Source organism: Jaculus jaculus, chromosome 11 (genome assembly GCF_020740685.1).
Source record: "Jaculus jaculus isolate mJacJac1 chromosome 11, mJacJac1.mat.Y.cur, whole genome shotgun sequence".
In the NCBI taxonomy this organism is placed as follows: Eukaryota; Metazoa; Chordata; class Mammalia; order Rodentia; family Dipodidae; genus Jaculus; species Jaculus jaculus.
This window is the reverse complement of record NC_059112.1, coordinates 63,531,060-63,549,138: the sequence shown is the minus strand read 5'-3', so window position 1 is coordinate 63,549,138 and position 18,079 is coordinate 63,531,060. Positions and strand designations below refer to the sequence as shown.

The 18,079-nt window shown below is 39.7% G+C and overlaps 1 protein-coding gene across 2 annotated transcripts in view; it reads right to left on the bottom strand.

Moving 5' to 3' along the window:
* Nucleotides 1-18,079, bottom strand: part of Kcnab1 (potassium voltage-gated channel subfamily A regulatory beta subunit 1) — a 516,975-nt gene that overhangs the window by 346,688 nt on the left and 152,208 nt on the right. Inside the window, exon 1 of one of the 2 annotated variants that reach the window (XM_004652407.3) lies at nucleotides 7,375-8,535. The exons of the other annotated variant lie outside the window; for it this stretch is intronic. Coding sequence (XP_004652464.1) covers nucleotides 7,375-7,595 — 221 coding nt within the window. The 5' untranslated portion in view covers nucleotides 7,596-8,535. Of the gene's footprint in view, nucleotides 1-7,374; nucleotides 8,536-18,079 lie in introns of those variants that run through there. 2 annotated transcript variants of the gene reach the window in all.

The window sequence follows — 18,079 nt, the reverse complement described above, 5'->3', positions numbered from 1 at the left end:
GGCCTATATAAGTAGTTGCTGCATGGTGCAAAATGGGAAAGCAGGACAGATTTCTCATGAGGGCTGGACCAGATGGCCTGTGCAAGTACTCTTGGAATCCTTCCTATCTGTCGATTCCAAGAGAACAAAATTTATTGCGGAGCTTCTGATTTGGTTTCCAGTCAACCTGAACTAAGAATCTTTAAAAAGCTGTTTCAATCCTGATTATCAGGACAAAGTTTTCAAAATAATTTCTAACATCCAGAATGAGAGTCCAGTCCTGGGTACCCTGCTGACATTTCCTGTTCAGCACTGGCATGGGTTTGTGAATCTCTTTCTGAGACATTGGGTTTTAGATACTATAGTGGTTCCCACACTATCACCTGGACATTAATTTGTGTCAAGGTTCTGAATATGCATCATCAAAGAGATACTGTGGGAGCACTTTGGAAGCCTTTGCAGCTCTAAAGGAGACAGGGAAGCTGGGCAGGTCTCTCAGCACATAGTAGGACTTACATCTTGAAATAAAAGATTGAGTAGAAAATTGTGAATATGTAGAAAAGAGAACAATCATTTCGAGAAGTCTTTTAAGCATCGCACCTTTTTTCTTTGTTTAAAAGAAATTTTAAAAAGGTCAGAATCAAGCAACTGTAAAGAAAGCTAAAAGGGTATAAAGTCCCTGTTCTTGGGGTAAGCAGACCTGAATCTGGTCTTGACCCTCCCCTCGACTTCCTGGCAAATGTGACCAAGGAACATTGTATGAAATAATGTGACTGCACAGACTGGCATCTGATGTTCCCTCCAAAGCATCCGTTTCTAACTTATTTCTAGTGATCATACTGAATTAGTAACTCGATATTGAAACTGATATTTAAAATTTTTACCTTAAATTGTTTGGTCCAAACTCTCTATTTCCTAATTCTGGAGAATTGATGACAAAAATATTTATTTTTTAAAATTAGTATTTGTTTATTGGCAAGGAGAGAGAAAGAGAGAGACAGGGAGAGAGAGAAAGAATAGGGGCACCAGGGCCTCTAGCCACTGTAATTGAACTCCAGATGTATGTGCCACTTTGTGCATCTGGTTTTATGCTGGCACTGGGGAATTAAATGTGGGTCGTCAAGCTTTGCAGGCAAGCACCTTAACTGCTGAGCTATCTATTCAGTCCCCAAAATATTTCTTAAGCACACATGATTAACTTTCAGAGTGCAATCTCTTCTAATTATGTCTAATTGTTACTTGTCTGAAGGTCTTTGAAATCCTCAAAGGATACTTAGAATCTGATATTTTTGAATTCAGTTCTTCTCATGAGGGAATTTCTACTGTTTTGAATATTACTCAAGAAAATAAAAAATCCTATTTTGATCACATTTCCTAGCCTCTAATTTCATGCAGTTCATGTATGAATTGTTTTGTTACATGTATTGTTACACTAAGGAAACACTATAAGTTTGATTAAATTAGTTTAAAAAATAAAATTGAAACTCTCGAATTTGATTTTTCTTTTGAATGTGATGGGATTTGTTTTTCTCTCAGAATACTTCTCACATGTCATGCATGGAAACTTATGCAGAAATAAAACAATGACGCTACCTAACATGATGACACCCCTAAGGAGATTCATTGAGTAGGACTGTACATGTAGCAAACAAATCTAAGACTGCAGCTAGAAAATAAGATGTTTCTTGAAAGTCTTTGGTTCAGTTCTTCCACATGGGAATGTGAACAGACCTGAGCAACTACATACACACTTACACAGCCCCACATGCACACTCACCCACATTCCCAGAGCCATGGAACTGGAGCAACATTTGCCTGGCAACTTCCAGGAGGCTTTCTCCCATCCTACCATTTCTCACCACACATGGATGCCAGACTTCTGGCTGGTGCCTCACAGAGGTGGAATAAACTCTATGAGAGTAACTCAGCAACCATTTTTTTTTTTTTTTTTTTTTTTTTTTTTTAGGAAAGCTCTTCTACCTCCTCATTCTCACCATTTTACTTTAAAGCAGAGAGGGAAGCCTACAACCATGGGCAATGGTGGAATGATGATGGTGTTTCCTTTATCATTTTTTAACTAAAATGGTTTTTAATTTAAAATTTGGCATTTTATACAATCAGGTTGCTCTCTGAACTAAAAAACTGAATATTCCTATTTGAAACATGATCACAGTCCAACGTTTTCTTCCCATTTTCCCCCACAGAGATGAACACATACATATGAATGTGCATGCATACACACACACACACACACACACACACACACACACACACACTTTTAATGTAATTGGTCAGTAAGACTGATATTTCCCCTGAATTGCTTTGACTCAAAATCTGCAGAATGGCAGATGCAGTATGCCCTTTCCTGAACAGGCTGTGCAGGGAATGGAACAACAGAGGCATATAGGATCTGCTCTGTGTCTTTCCATGTAGGTTGGATTTTCTATAGGAAATCAAGAATGCTAGGAAAGGCAGCATAAATTCTCTGATTTCTAACCCAAACTCTTATCTTTGGAGGGGAACATCTACAGGTTTATTCTCACTTAACCAAACTTTGCTAGCATACACGGCTCAAAACTCCTTAGTGGTTTCTTTGTTTCTGATGATCACCTGATGTATCCATCTTACCCCCTGAGCAAACCCTCTGAGAGAGAAAAGGCCCTTTCCAAAAGATAACATCCTATATGCTCTATTCATGTAATATTCTTGGAAGAATGATATTATATAGATTTCTCACAGATTGAGCAATTTACCTTTAACCAAGGGTTAGTGGTTGGAAAGGATGGAATGGATTTGTTTTTAACTGTATAGTATAGAGAGGGGAAAGGCCTTATGACTGGGGAAAAAATCTGATTCTTCATTGTGGTGCTAGTTTACAAATATATGCATGTGATAAAGCTTCATAGACATGTAAATACAGACAAATGAATACATGTAGAACTGGGGACATCTGAATAAATTCTTTGGATTGTACCAATATTGGTTTTCTAGTTTTGATATAGGACCATTGTGTAGTCAGTGGAAAAATTTAAGGGTGCATGAAAATTACCTATAACTCTATACATTTTTCTCAAATTTCCATGAATCTATAAGTATTTCAAAACATTTGATGAAAAAATGTGGCTAAACTAGGGGCTGGAGAGATTGCTTAGCTGTTAAGGCACTTGCCTGCAAAGCCTAAAGACCTAGGTTCAATTCCTCAATACCCATATAAACCAGACACACAAGGTGGCACATGCAGCTAGAGTTTGTTATCAGTGGCTAGAGTGTCTGGCACACCCATTCTTTTTATCTGTATCCCTTCCCCCCTCTTTCTCAAGCAAATAAATAAATTAATATTTTTTTTAAATTGTGGCTAATCTAAAAAAATAAAATTTGAAGCTTTAAATGGAATTTGAAGACTATTACTCACACACTGTTCTTTTAGTTAAAAAAGCTCTCAAATATTACAAAGCATATATACAGTTCCACAAAATATATAAATAAATAACCACAAATCTGTTTTTGTGAAACTGTACAGCACATAGTTGTGTTGCCATGGGTGCATATGTTCCAGATAAAATTTTTTCTTATTAAAATTGGATCTATCAACATTCAAGTTATTCTAGAACTAAAACAATTGCAGAATGGGGCAAGGAAGTTCATCAGTACAATATGCTCTATTCTAATTACAAAAGCTTCAAGACCATGTTAAACATTGTGATTATGTTGTTCTACAAAATTACCTTAAAAAAAAAAAACAACAACAACGAACAACCTAAATAAGTAGCCAAAATCCAAAAATCCTGTATGAGCTTACATTCTACATGATTAGCTCTTGGGATAAAATGTTTATGTACATAGTTACATCTGTCATCTATAGATGTACTATGCATGCCTGCAGAGCTTCCATCAAACTGACATGCTGTGGTGAACTTTCGTACATTAGCAGAGTGTCAAGCAGTCTGACATTCAGCATAATTAGTTGTAATCTTGTGCTGTGAGGCTAACAGCAATATTTGAATGGAACAATTTTCTTTGGAATATTTTTATCCTAAACCTTAAAATATAAGCAATTTCATACAAAATTCTTACACAAATGTGGTGAAAATATAAGAGTGACCTTGAACATTCTTTTTGCTTTATATAGTGTATATTAATTATTTCTAAATTTTCACTTTCTCAACTTCTTGATTGTAGAGTTGAGATGTATAAATCATAAGGCATTACATAAACAGAAGACATTCTGCTTATTTGTCAAAGTTAAGAGTAGGTGCTGGAGTGCAAAGTAGTACTTTATAGCAGTTTTGAACTTGAAAGAGATCTGTCATGTCACAAAATAGGTGAAATATATGGGCACAATCACTCATACTCTCAGAAGGGCTGGAACCAAAGCAGACTCAATGGCTTCAAAATGAACATGCCAGCTGACTATCACCCCCTGATACATAGCTCACATAAGAATGATTCACAATAGAAAACTCTATTGTTAACTTTTATTTCATTATTTATGGTCTGTTTTCCCAACTTAAAGCTAATCCCTAAATCTTGTCTGGTTTCTGCACCTTAAAGATCTAGTTCTTGGAAGGTCATGAGGCAGTGGCTGTGTAATAAATATCTGTCAACTAAATGAATGCCTCCTCATGCCATAAAACTGCACTTTGACAATTTTTACCTTATAGATACTTCAAATTCAGAATAAATTTATATATTTTTACACAGAAAGATAATACGACATTTTTTTCCAAGAAGTTCATGGGAGGGTCCAGTTATAGAAAAGAATGGATTCAGTGGAAGGGAGTAGAAAAAGAAGACAAAGAAGGGTATTTAGAAAAGTTAAAATAAAAAGAAGTTACTGCATCCCTAAAGCTCTACATATAGAAACCATCTTCAATTATAAGAATATTATTATGAACACAATTGGCCACTAACTTACCATCTAAGGTCCTCCACACAGTCTTCAGACTTGTTTACACATGGAAATTATCTTCCTAGTCCATAGCATCATCTAGCATTTGTTCTTACCAAGTTCATATACTCACATTATATTTTAGTGACAAAAATGAAACAAAAGAATAATTCAGCTTATAAAAATATTCCCATTATTTCCACGAAGCATATGGTAACTTCTCTCCAACCCCAACAAAGCTTGGCTTGTGTTTTGCATTATTTCATAATCTTTTTCATTAAGGTCACTCTGAATGGAATTTGAAAGAGGGGTAAGACACACATATAAACATGTATACACACACATATTCTCTCATTCTCTCCCTCTTTCTCTTTCTCTTTCTCTCTCTCTCTCTCTCTCTCTCTCTCTCTCTCTCTCTCTCTCTTTCTCTCTCTCTCACCCCTGGCTTTCATAGAGGGAGTTGTTCAAAATAAAAGGGAACTGTAATACAGGCCTTTTGTTTTGTCACCACAAATGACTAACTCAAGTATGCTGAAGACAAGGATAACTAACTTTTTCAGCAAAGACCTGTGCTTAATCACCAATGATGAAAGATATCCAAATGAGTGTTGCCCACACAGTGAGCATTTGGGAAACAGAGTCAGTTACAATTCAACCTGAGTTGAGCTGTGTTGAGGGGAAAACCTTAATGAAGAGCTCAAAACTTCCAAAAGCCCTTCAGGACCAAACACTTTGCAGAGAAACATCTACAATGCAAATATGAACCTGTTTCCACTCAAAGTAGGATTGTTACTTTTTATTTCTTCTGATTTGTAAAATGACAGAGACCACAATTCAAATGACCCTCCATGAGTTCCCTTATCTCAGGAGTTCCCTGTTCCTGAGGCCCTGCCAGTGCTGCAACTCATCTCCACTCCACTGCTGAGCTTAAGATGGAGTAGGGCCTACTGTCCACAGGGCATGGGCAGGGTGTGTGGCACAGCAGCAACTCAGAAATGCCAGTGCACTGGAAGTTCAGTCTCCTAATGAGAACTGACCATCATGGTAATATTGGAAAGCAGAGGTGCTTAGGCTGCTGACACTTTGGTGGAGTTGATTAGAGACAGGCAGATTGTATTCCTACTACAATTTACACTGCTTTAGCTAAGCCTGTTTTGTTTTCCCAACCAAGGTTTTCTTTCTTTTTTTATTTTATTTTTTTTTGCTTATTTTTATTTATTTGAGAGCAACAGGACAGAGACAGAAAGAGGGAGAGAGAGAGAGAGAGAGAATGGGCATGCCAGGGCCTCCAGCCACTGCAAACGAACTCCACATGCATGCACCTCCTTGTGCATCTGGCCTACATGGATACTGGGGAATGGAGCCTCGAACTAGGATCCTTAGGCTTTACAGGCAAGTGCTTAACTCCTAAGCCTTCTCTCCAGCCCAAGACTTTCTTTTGTAATGGCTCAAAACCATATCAAAACAAGAAGTCTTGCTCTTGCAATGAGGAGTTTCCCTGCAACTGCAAAGAAACTTTTCTCAAGTAACTTTTACAGAAATAGATTTAAATGCTGACTTCAAATAAGAAAACACAATCATGAATGAGCATCACTTTAATAGTATTGAGTTTATCCTATACTAAAATCTGGCTCCTAACAAAGATTAGAGACAGTTAAATGTAAGTCATTAACAAAATCATATCTGCAAATGAGAGGAACCAAAGGCCTGTGTCAGTGGTTTCTCTCCTCCATGTCCACAAACACTTAGAAGCTATAAAGAATCAAAAAAGGTTGGTTGGTGCGAAGGATAGATAGGTGATAGATAGATAATAGTAGTCATGTGGCTTAATAATGGCGCTTATTTATTTATTTTTACTGCAGAATGATTTCTGTCTATGGAAACAGCACGATGGCAATGAGAACTCAAACCTTGTGTGGAACAAGCAGCTTTGAAAAGCTGACTTCATATTTCACAACATGCATAGAATTCACTCCATCCGTAATTTAGATATGAATACAACAATGGTCAGTCTAATTTACCAGGATGGGCGCTCTTTCCTACCACAAAATTCCATTAAAAGCTCTGCACAGCGTTTGTGACTTTGGTCTTTGTGAAGGCAGTGTAGCTCTGCATAGGAAACTATTCTGATGGGGTAACCACAGAAACTACAGTCTGCACCATAAAACAGGATAGGCTTGCCAGCTCCTGATGAGCTATCCTTATCCCAGCGCCAGTTCCCAGCAGCTATTTGGCCTTTTCCTGCAGGCGGTAATCTCTATCTCTCCCTAGGTATTCACAACACTTAGACTACACAAAATGGGCCACGTTTCAAGCATTGTACAGACATACACCACCAGCTTGGGCTTTTGCATCCCCACTAAGGAACTATTTTAGAGCAAACACTGAGACTTGTGCATGAAGGTGGCCACCTATGAGTGAGTCCTCCTGGACCTTCCACAAGGAGCTGGCCCTACCACACCTGTCCTGAAGGCTGACAGTCTGGAAAAAGGAGCCTCACTTCATACCTGTATTTCATGCCAGTCTGTTTGGCCGTGGACTCCTTGAGAGAAATGTGGTGCTGGGGCGTAAAGGTCCCCAGGCTGCGGGCGATGAGCGCGACCGTGCGAAATTTGGCCCGGGCTGCGCTCACCACATTGGGGGCGGCGGAGCTCTGTTTGCTCAGAAGTCGGTCCTCACCATTGCGGCTCTTCAGGTTGTGCTCTGTGCAGGCGATGGAGACTTGCATTGCTCCCGGGGCAGCACACGGTCCTCTCCGAACCGCGACAAAGGCGGCCAGGACAGACCGGGGAGGGTGAGCACTGGGGGATTTCGCTCCTGTCTCGGTCCCTCCTGGCTGGCCCTTCGGGAGCGTTCGGAGGAGCTCTGGCGGCTGACTTCAGAACCCGCAAAGTGGCAGGGGTGGCTGCGGTGCAGGACAGAGTCCCGGGGACCCACAGAAGTAAACAGACAAGCAGAAGTTGTCCCAGCAGCTGGAGAGCAGATCAGCGTCCCCAGGGTTTCCGTCTGTAATCCGGGCTGATCACACAGCCGGGTCCCGGCCGTCTGGAGGCCGTGTCAGGAGCCCAGCGCCGAGCATCCCTGGTGACCGCACAGCCCTGCGGAGCCACTCCGGGAGCCCGAATGCAGCGGCTGCTTGTGGGCGCTGGCTCAGATCAGCGCAGGCGACCGCAGGGTGTGCCGCCGGCAGCCTGGGACCGCAGCAAGAGGCTCACGGGGACGCCAAGCAGCCCCCAGGCAGCTGATCGCGAGCCGGTCCTCGCCGACCGGTGATCTCCATCCACGGGCTGCAAGCTCCCTCCCCGGTTCTCTGTGGAGACGTGGAGGCGCCTCAAGACCCCTTCCCACTCATTCTCAGGCGGAAGCCCGGGTGGCTGAGCATGCACACACTCGGGTTTGCAGCTGCAAGGAGGAGCTCGCGGGTCCCTTTAAGAGGCCATGACTTGCCTTTGTGTGGGGTGGGAAGCCAGTATCGCCCTCACCTATCCTGCTGCAACAGAAGGCCAAACTGCTCCACAGGGCTGAGTGGGGGTGTTTCTTCAGTAAATTATTAACACGTGAATACTGTCATTGGTTTGCTAGAACCCAGCTTGCAGTCCCTGCTACTAGCCCTGTCAGGGTTTGGTTCCCATCTGCATGCAGATAAGTTCCAGGTTTCCGGAAAAGCCACAGTGCAGACTTCCTTGGTGTCAAATCTGCTAACTTACTGCTAACCTATTTTGGACAGCCAAAGAGGGGCAGTGATGAGGCAGGGCTCTCACCCCGCAGGAGGGGCTGCACTGAGGAGCAGCTGCATTGCTACACAGAAGGTTCAGGAGGGCAGAAGGAGCCACTCACACTGCCCCTCAGCATCCCTGTGGTGCTGGTGGGATCAGGCGCTATACCACTCCCGGGGTGTGCAGCAGCAAATGAGCTGACCCTGAGCCCACATGGGGCAACAACCTCTAGACTCTGTGTCACAGCCAAAGCATTTACCAATAACTTGCTTGGACCAAACTAAGTACAAATTGTCTATAAATTAATGTTGCATTTGAAACATTATAAACAAACCCTTCCCATGCATTTATGTACAACAGAATTATGATTTCTACAAAATCAGCTTTCTAAATGTAATTCCCAACATACATTGCTGTTACATAAATAGAAATAGCATTCAGTCAATATTTTTGTGGACATTATCTCTGTGTTTGGCAATAGAGATCAAAGGGTGAGGGAAGGCAATGTTGGTAGGAGGACAAAGCATTTAGTTTTCAGGGACTAAGTAGCAATGTTGGACATCACATGGTGACATGCCCAAATGAATGGTACAGGTACCACTTTCACAGGTGTGAAGCAGGGAGCTTACAGAAGGCTGGACAGTTCTTCCTTTGATCCTTTCCCCACACTTCTACTAAGCCCCTATGTTAGTAAGTGACTCCGCTGCTGGATGCAAAGATGGGTCAGTGGCTGGACCCTGCTGGTACAAGTGGAGGTGGAGACTCAGCGATCCATCCAGAGGTAAGCAGCTTCATCTGTGTTAGGAAGAATGGCTGTGATTTAACTAGCAGGGATGAGCATCCCACGGGTGGCATGTTTATAAAGGACACACACTATGGCTATGTCTATTGATTTAAAAGATAGACAGCTGGTCTGACTATGTCTAACCAATGAAAGGAGGTTGTACAAATTATACTTTCCAGTAGAGTATGTGTCTAAGATGAAATCTATTCTAGACATGAACCTTAACAGTTTATAATCACTACAGACAGGGCTTAAAATCACATTATGGAATCACATCCTTTGGCTTCCATAGCCCTTCTACTCCTTCCTTTAACAAAATAATATCTTGATAAATGATTGATAAATGGAAAGAAACTTTAATATGAGTAGGGGTGGTAGAAAGGAGCAAATGTGCAGTGGACTCTATGTCTGTACTCTTGGATCCAATGTAGGAATTCTGGGTATGGTCTTCATTGCTTGTAATAAACAACAGTGGGAAGAGAGGAAGCAGATCATAGGAACCATTATTTTTGCACACTTATCTAGTTCGTCACAGATGATCAGTGTGAATTTGGAAAGGATTCAAAATTAAGAGGAAAACATGGATGGAATAAGCAGTAAAGGAAAGGGAAAAAAATAAATCAGCCTGGTAGGTAAGAGAGTGAGGTAATAACCATTGTGCCAGAGGGGGCTGGAGCTTGGGCTTGTACTTGGCCACTGGCTGGGGGTAGGGAGGAACATGGGGTTGTTAAGGCAAAGCAGTGTGCTACCTATTTTACAGAAAAGACTGACAACACTGAATGGAAGAGAGGGCTAGACTTGTTAACTAAGGTGTCATTCAGCTTTGCCACAGAACTAGCAGAGCAATACCAGAAAGGAGAAGCAAGACCTAAATAAAGAATTGGTTATTAGAATGAAACATACAATGGAGAGTGCCTGTGAGTCACCTCTTATCCTGTAGAAGACCACAGAAGTGCTTGGTGTATTGCAAGCCCACACTATAAGTAATTGATAGAAGACAAAGAAACAAAGATGGAAGGACAGAGAGGTAGATGGGGAGATATCATTGACTGAATAAACTCAATTCTTTGAAAACAAAAAACAAAGGAAATCCTGTGCCCCCTCATATAAGCACAGCTTGTGCATTTAAAAGGAGCCAAGGTTGACTTTTAGGTAAAATGGCTTCATAGGAGTCACACCAATCCAGCCTAGGGAAGAATTTGAGCAAAACCACAGCAAAATTCAGTCTTAGTCTGAAAAGTAAAGGTGTATAGGTTTATATTGGTCACAGCAGAGAAACAGGAGTGACTAAGATCTATCAGAAAGGAGGAAATTGGCCAGAATCCCACTGAGGAGCCTGTGGACCAGACCTGATCCATGTGGATACTCATGCCTTGTAGGAGCAGAGACCAAACAAGGGGACTTCCCAACCTCATCAGCCCCCTTACAAAGTTGAGAAACCTGAAGGAGAGACAGCAATGGCGCTGTTGAAGGGGGCACAGGCTGGACCAGCTGAGCAGTTCCAGTACAACTCCAGGCTTTCTGCACTCTCCCATTCCCCCAACCATCAGAACTGCAACCCTCCTGAGAACACATTCAGATCCCCTGGAGAACACACTCAGCTCCCAGGGGCAAGGCATCCAGCACAGATGATCAGAACACCAGATTCATAGCACAATATGGAGGAATTGAGGTGAGCATTCAGCACTGGTGAGACTTGAAGCCACTCCAAAAGGTAATGAGGCCCACTGACAAAAAGCAGGTGCATAGGCCTATACTGGAAGTGTTAATCTCTTTTTCCATGTCAGGGCAGGTTACATATTATTCTTGGTTGGCTTCACCATTATCAGTTAAGTTGTATTTAGGAGTTGACTATTCAGATTCATAGGGTCATTGTTTTTTTCTTCTGTCATTATTAAGGGCAGGGTCTGACTCAGACCCAGGCTGATATAGAACCCATTTCAGAACAGAAATCTCAACCTCCCAGCTGACATGATAGGAGTGTAGAGCCACACACACCATTAGGGGTTGTGACTTTATAAGGTTATCTGTTAGCTGCAATCCCTACGTTTGCATACTCTGTACTGGTTTTTATTGAATGCATATATTGCTCAGTTGGAGTTTAGAATTTGCCAGTAAATTGCTCCACCCAGCCCACTAAAATACTTGAATAGCAGGCAAACTCCACACCTAGAATTGTTTCTGCAGATGGATTGAAATAAAAGAGCTACACTTGGCACCTTAAACTCCTACTCTGAAGGTATGTAAAATTGGATTTCCAAATCTAAAAGCACTGCAGGTTATTAGAAAACCAAAGCATTAAATCAACTCAGGATGCAAAAATCACATTATAATACAAGAAACATAAAAAATCAAGACAATACAATGCCACCAAAAATCATAAATACATTAGCAATGGCACCCAATGAGACTGCTTTAGATGAAATTCCTGACAAAGATTTCAAAAAATGATTTTATCTATACTAAATAAAGCAAAGAAGAAATCAAATGAATCAAAGAAGAAAAAAATGAATTAAAGAAGAAAACAAACTCCTGAAGGAATTCAAAGAGAACACAGGAAACCAGCTTAATGAAATGAGAAGGTCACTACAAGATATGATTAAGAAAATAGAAATACTGTAGAAAACCAGGCAGAAATTTTAGCACTGAAGAAACACACTCAGTCAAATAAAAAACTCTGTGGAAAGTCTCACCAGTAAAATGGATGAAGGAGAGAACACAATATCTAAACTAGAATATGAGATGGCAGTCTAATACAGTCCAACAAAGAGAAAGACAAGCTAATAGGAAGGGATGAATGGGAATTTCAACATATCTGGGACACTATGAAAAGATCAAACATAAGAATTCAGGGTATAGTAGAAGGAGAATGTCAATCTAGAGTCTGAGTAGGTGTTTTCAACAAAATCATAGAAGAAATTTTCCCCAAATTGGAAAATGAATGCCAATGCAGATACAAGAAGCCTTTAGAACACCAAACAGAAAAAACCTGGAAAGAACCTCTCTTGCTATGTTATAATTAAACTAATAAACACACAAACCAAAGAAAATATATTGAAAGAAGTTAGAGAGAAAAAGCAAGTTACCTGTAAAGGTAAGGACCACAGCAGATTACTCAACACAAACTTTAAAAACCAGAAGGGCTTGGAAAGTTGCATTCCAAGTTCTGAAAGATAACAACTGTCAACCAAAAATACTTTACGTGCTAAACTATCTATTCAAATTAATGAAGAAATAAGGACATTTCACAATAAAACAGGCTAAAGGAATTTATGACAACTAAACCAGCTCTATAGAAAATACTTGAAGGAATTTGTCATGCTGAAAAGAAATCAAAATGCACACAGCAGGAAATAGAAAAAAAAATAAATCATACACAAATAACAGTTAAAACAAGAGAAAAAGGGAAAAAAGGAAGAAGAATGGTGAGAATAAATACATACCTTTCAATATTAACTCTTAATTCCCCAACCAAAATACACATGCTTGCATCCTGGATTGAAAAGCAGGATCCTGCTGTTTTTGTCTCCAGTAAACTCATCTCTCAATAAAAGGTAGACATTTACTTAAGGTGAAACTATGGAAAATGGTATTTCAAGCAAATAGGCCTAAGAAACAAGCAGGGATTGCTATCCTAATATCTAACAGGATAGACTTCAAACCAACATTAGTAAGGAAAGATAAAGAAGGTCACTTTATGCTGATTAAAGGAAGACTCCAACAGGAGGAAATTTACAATCCTAAATGTATATGCACCTAACATGGAGGCCCCAATTTCATCAAACAAACATTGTTAGACTGAAGGTCACACATAACACCAAACACAATTATAATGAATGATCCCAATACCCCACTCTCATCAATTGACAGGTAATCTGGGCAAAAAAGAGAGAGAGAAAGAGAGAGAGAGAGAGAGAGAGAGAGAGAGAGAGAGAGAGAGGGAGAGAGAGAGAGACACATCTGGATTAAATGATGTCATGGAACAAATGGACCTAACAGGTATCCACAGAACATGGGAAAAATTAATAAAGGTTAGGGCATAAATTAATGAAATAGAAACAAAAAAAATCCAAAGAATCAATGAAACAAAGAGTTGGTTCTTTGAAAGGATAAACAAGATTGATAAACACTTAGCAAATCTGACCAGAAGAGAGAAGAGACAAATTTAATAAAATTATAGATGAAAAAGGCACCATTACAACAGATACCAATGAAATTCAGAAAATAATAAGGACATACTTGAAGAATGTACATGACTCTAAGTTTGGAAAACTGAAAGAAATGGATGATTTCTTTGATTCATATGACCTACAAAAATCAAATCAAGATGAGATAAACCATTTAAATAACAAGTATGGAGATCCAAGCAGTTATAAAAAGTCTCCCAACTAAAAAAGCCAGGCCCAGATGGGCTCACTGCTGAATTTTACCAGACCTTCATGGAAGAATTAACACCACTGCTCATCAAACTTTTCTAGAAAATAGGAAAGGAAGAAATTCTACCAAACTCCTTATATGAAGCCAGAATCACCCTGATACCAAAACCAGACAAAGACAGAACAATAAAAGAAAATTACAGACAAACCTCCTTCATAAACATAGATGCAAAAAAATCTCAACAAAATATTGGCAAACAGAATACAAGAATATATCAGAAAGATTATTCACTCCACCAAGTAGGCTTAATCCCAGAGATTCAGGGATGGCTCAACATACACAAACTGATCAATGTAATATACTATGTAAATGGGCTTGAAGGGCCAGAATCACATGATCATCTCAACAGATGCAGAAAAGGCATTTGACAAAATCCAATATATCTTCATGGTAAAACTCCTACAGAAACTGGGAATAGAAGGAACATATCTCAACATAATAAAAGCTATTTATTTCAAACCTACAGACAACATAATACTAAACTGGGAAAAACTGGAGGCATTTCCACTAAATTTAGACAAGGGTGTCCACTGTCTCCAGTGTTATTAATATATTACTACAGTTATTTAACATATTACTTAGCTATAGCAATAAGGCAAGAGACACTCATAAAAGGGATACAATTTGGAAAGGAGGAGATCAAATTATCATTTTTTCCAGATGATATGATTCTATACATAAAGGACCCTAAAGATTCTACCAGCAAACTGTTTGAGGTGATAAACACTTTTAGCAATGTAGTAGGATACAAAATTAACATACAGAAATCAGTAACTTTCCTGTATACCAAAAACAAACATGTGGAGGATAAAATCAGCAAATCTATCCCATTTACAATTGTCTCAAAAAATAAAGTACCTTCCAATAAACCAAGGAAGTGAAGGATTTCTACAATGAGAACATCAAGGCAATCAAGCGAGAAATTGCAGAATATGCTAGGCTATGCATCCCATGTTCTTGGATTGAAAAGATCAATATTTTGAAAATGTCAATCTACACATTTAATGCAATCTCCATTAAAATTCCAATGGCATTCTTCACAGAAATAGAAAAAAAATGTATGAAATTTATTTGGAAGCAAAAAACCTTAAATAGTCAAACCAATTTTCAGCAGCAAAAATAAGGCTGGTGGCATCACCATACCCAATTTTAAGCTATATTACAAAGCCACAATAACAAAAACAGCATGGTACTGGCACAAGACCAGACATGTAGATGAATGGAACAGAATAGAGGACTCAAATGTTAATCCAGACAGCTACAGCCACCTGATTTTTGACAAAAATGCCAAAAATTTTTATTTTAAAGAAGACATCCTCTTCAACAAGTGGTGCTTGGGAAACTGGATATGTATATGTAGACGGATGAAAATAGATCATTGTCTTTCTCCGTGCACAAGAAGCAGTCCAAATGTATCAGGGACCTTAAAATCATACCTGAAACTCTGAAATTGTTAGAGAAAAAGGTAGAGAAAACCTTTCAACATATTGGCATGGGTAATGACTTTCTGAATATCACCCCAATTGCTCAGAAAATAAAATCATTAATCAACCACTGGGATCTCATGAAATTACAAAGCTTTTGTACAGCAAAAGACACTATGAATAAAGCAAAGAGACAACCTACAGAATAGGAGAAAATCTTTGCCAGCTACACATCTGACAGAAGATTAATATCCAGAATATACAAATAATTCAAAAAACAAAACAATAAGAAATCAAACTACCCAATTTAAAAATGGGCTATGAAAATAAATGGATAATTCTCAAAAGAAGAAATATAGATGGCACATAAACATCTAAAAAAGTGTTCTTAGTCATCAGGGAAATGCAAATTAAAACTATTTTGTGATTCCATCTCACTTCTCTCAGAATGGCCACCATAAAGAAAACAAATGACAATAAATGTTGGTGAAGATGCAAAAAATGGGAATCCTTCTACACTTTTGGTGTGAATGTAATCTAGTACAGCCACTGTGGAAATCAGTGTGGAGGTTCTTGAGACAGCTAAAAATAGTTACCGTATGATTCAGCTACAGCATTCCTAGGCATATATCCTAACTCTTCTCACTACCCTAGAGATACTTGCACAACCATGTTTATTGATGCTGTATTCACAATAGCTAGGAAGTGGGACCAGTCCAGAAGACCCTCAACAGATGAATGGATAATAAAGATATGGTATATTTACATGATGGAGTTCTATTCAGCAGTGAAGAAAAATGAAAGTATGAAATTTGTAGGAAAATGGATGGATCTGGAGCTAACCCAGGTCCAGAAAGCCAAACTTCATATGTTTTCTCTCATATGTAGAGCCTAGCTACAAATGTATAGACTTGTGTGTGAGCTGGAACAAAAAATCAGTAGTAGAGGCCAGTAAACTAAACAAAAAAGGCTGTAAGGGAGGGAGGAGCGTGCAGGACTTAAGGAGATGGTATTTTATACATGAAAGAGGTGGTGTAAATCATGTAAGAGCCAAAGAAAGGGTACCACTCCTTACAGTGCAACTGTCCAGACAGAAATTGGCCTTGATATCCATGACCCTGAAGTGCCTAGCAATACATTCACAAGACCGTTATAATAGAAGAAAATGATGATGACATCAAAATAAAAGAGACTTAGGGCTGGAGAGATGGCTTAGCAGTTAAGCGCTTGCCTGTGAAGCCTAAGGACCCCGGTTCGAGGTTCAGTTCCCCAGGTCCCACGTTAGCCAGATGCACAAGGGGGCGCACGCGTCTGGAGTTCGTTTGCAGAGGCTGGAAGCCCTGGCGCTCCCATTCTCTCTCTCTCCCTCTATCTGTCTTTCTCTCTGTGTCTGTCGGTCACAAATAAATAAATAAATAATTTTAAAAAAAGAGAGACTTACTATTGTCACATGTTCTCTTCTTCACCTCCTCTGTGCAGGCCAGTGTCCCAGCCTTTGGAACATGCCTCAAAGAGCATCAAAGACCTGAGATCTGAGAATTCTCAGAGTGCAAGTCTCTTTCTTGTTGCCCATAGGGATCTTTTTCAGCTCTGAGCCACAAGGACACTCTGTCAGGCAGCCAGCAGCTCAGTGGATGCCCCCAGGTATCCTCACCCTCCTCTGCATTAATGGAGCACTTATTCTCAGGAGCCTGGAAATTAGATCATGGTTGTATGTGAGAGTGCCCATTCCTGATAAGTTTGCTAATAGACCATATGCTAATTAAGGTGAAGAAAGTTAGACTTGGAATATGTAGCCTTTTATCATCACACATTACGATTTTAAAGGTTTATTTATTTATTTATTTACTTATTTATTTATTTATTAGAGACAGAGATGGAGAGAGAGAGAATGGGCGCACCAGGGCCTCAGGGCTTCTAGCCACTGCAAACAAACTCCAGACTCATGTGCCCCCTTGTGCCTCTGGCCTTTGTAGTTCCTGGAGAATAGAACCATTGAACTTGGGTCCTTAGGCTTCTCAGGCATGCTCCTTAACCACTAAGACACCTCTCCAGCCCACACATTAGTATTTTGAGGAGTTCTCACTGTGATCATTTCAGGTTAAAACAAGTCTCACAAATACTTACACATAGTGTGTGTGTGTGTGTGTGTGTGTGTGTGTGTGTAAGAACACATATGGGTAACGATTGTGTTGTAGCCTTTTCCTGGCCCCAGAATGTCATAATTGGACCTATTGGTAAGAGGGTCTTTAAAGACATTGTTGACATATAAGTCTATAAGAGTGAACTTTAATCCAATATGATTCATGTTTTTATAAGGAGAAGAGACAAGGACCTAAACAACCTAAACATGTGAAAACACAAAGAAACACAGAGAACAGGGATCATAGATAAGGCTAGTAGAGCAAGAAGTCCACCACAACCTTACTATTACTTGGATCTCAGATTTTTCATGTTCAAAACGCACAGAAAATAAATATCTATTGTAGCCACTCAGTCTGTGTTACTTTGCTGTGAAAGACCTAAGAAATCAATATAGGTATATATATATTGTTTTTAATTTTTGTTTTTATATCATTGGTTATCATAACTATTGGAACTTGCTAACAGGAGCTTCTGTCATTTGATCATGATGAGTTTCATTAGCATGCTCTTCCACACATGCTAAGCTGCTCTTACAAGTGTGCTCTAGGAGGATGATGTGTTCAAGGCTATCCTGGGCTAAATAGTGAGATATTGTTTCAAGAAAACAAACACAAATAAGCAAAACCATCAAAAATACCTGTTCCTCCACACCCAACTTTGACCTCTGGCTTTCACATGCATGTACACACAAATTGTAGTAATTTGA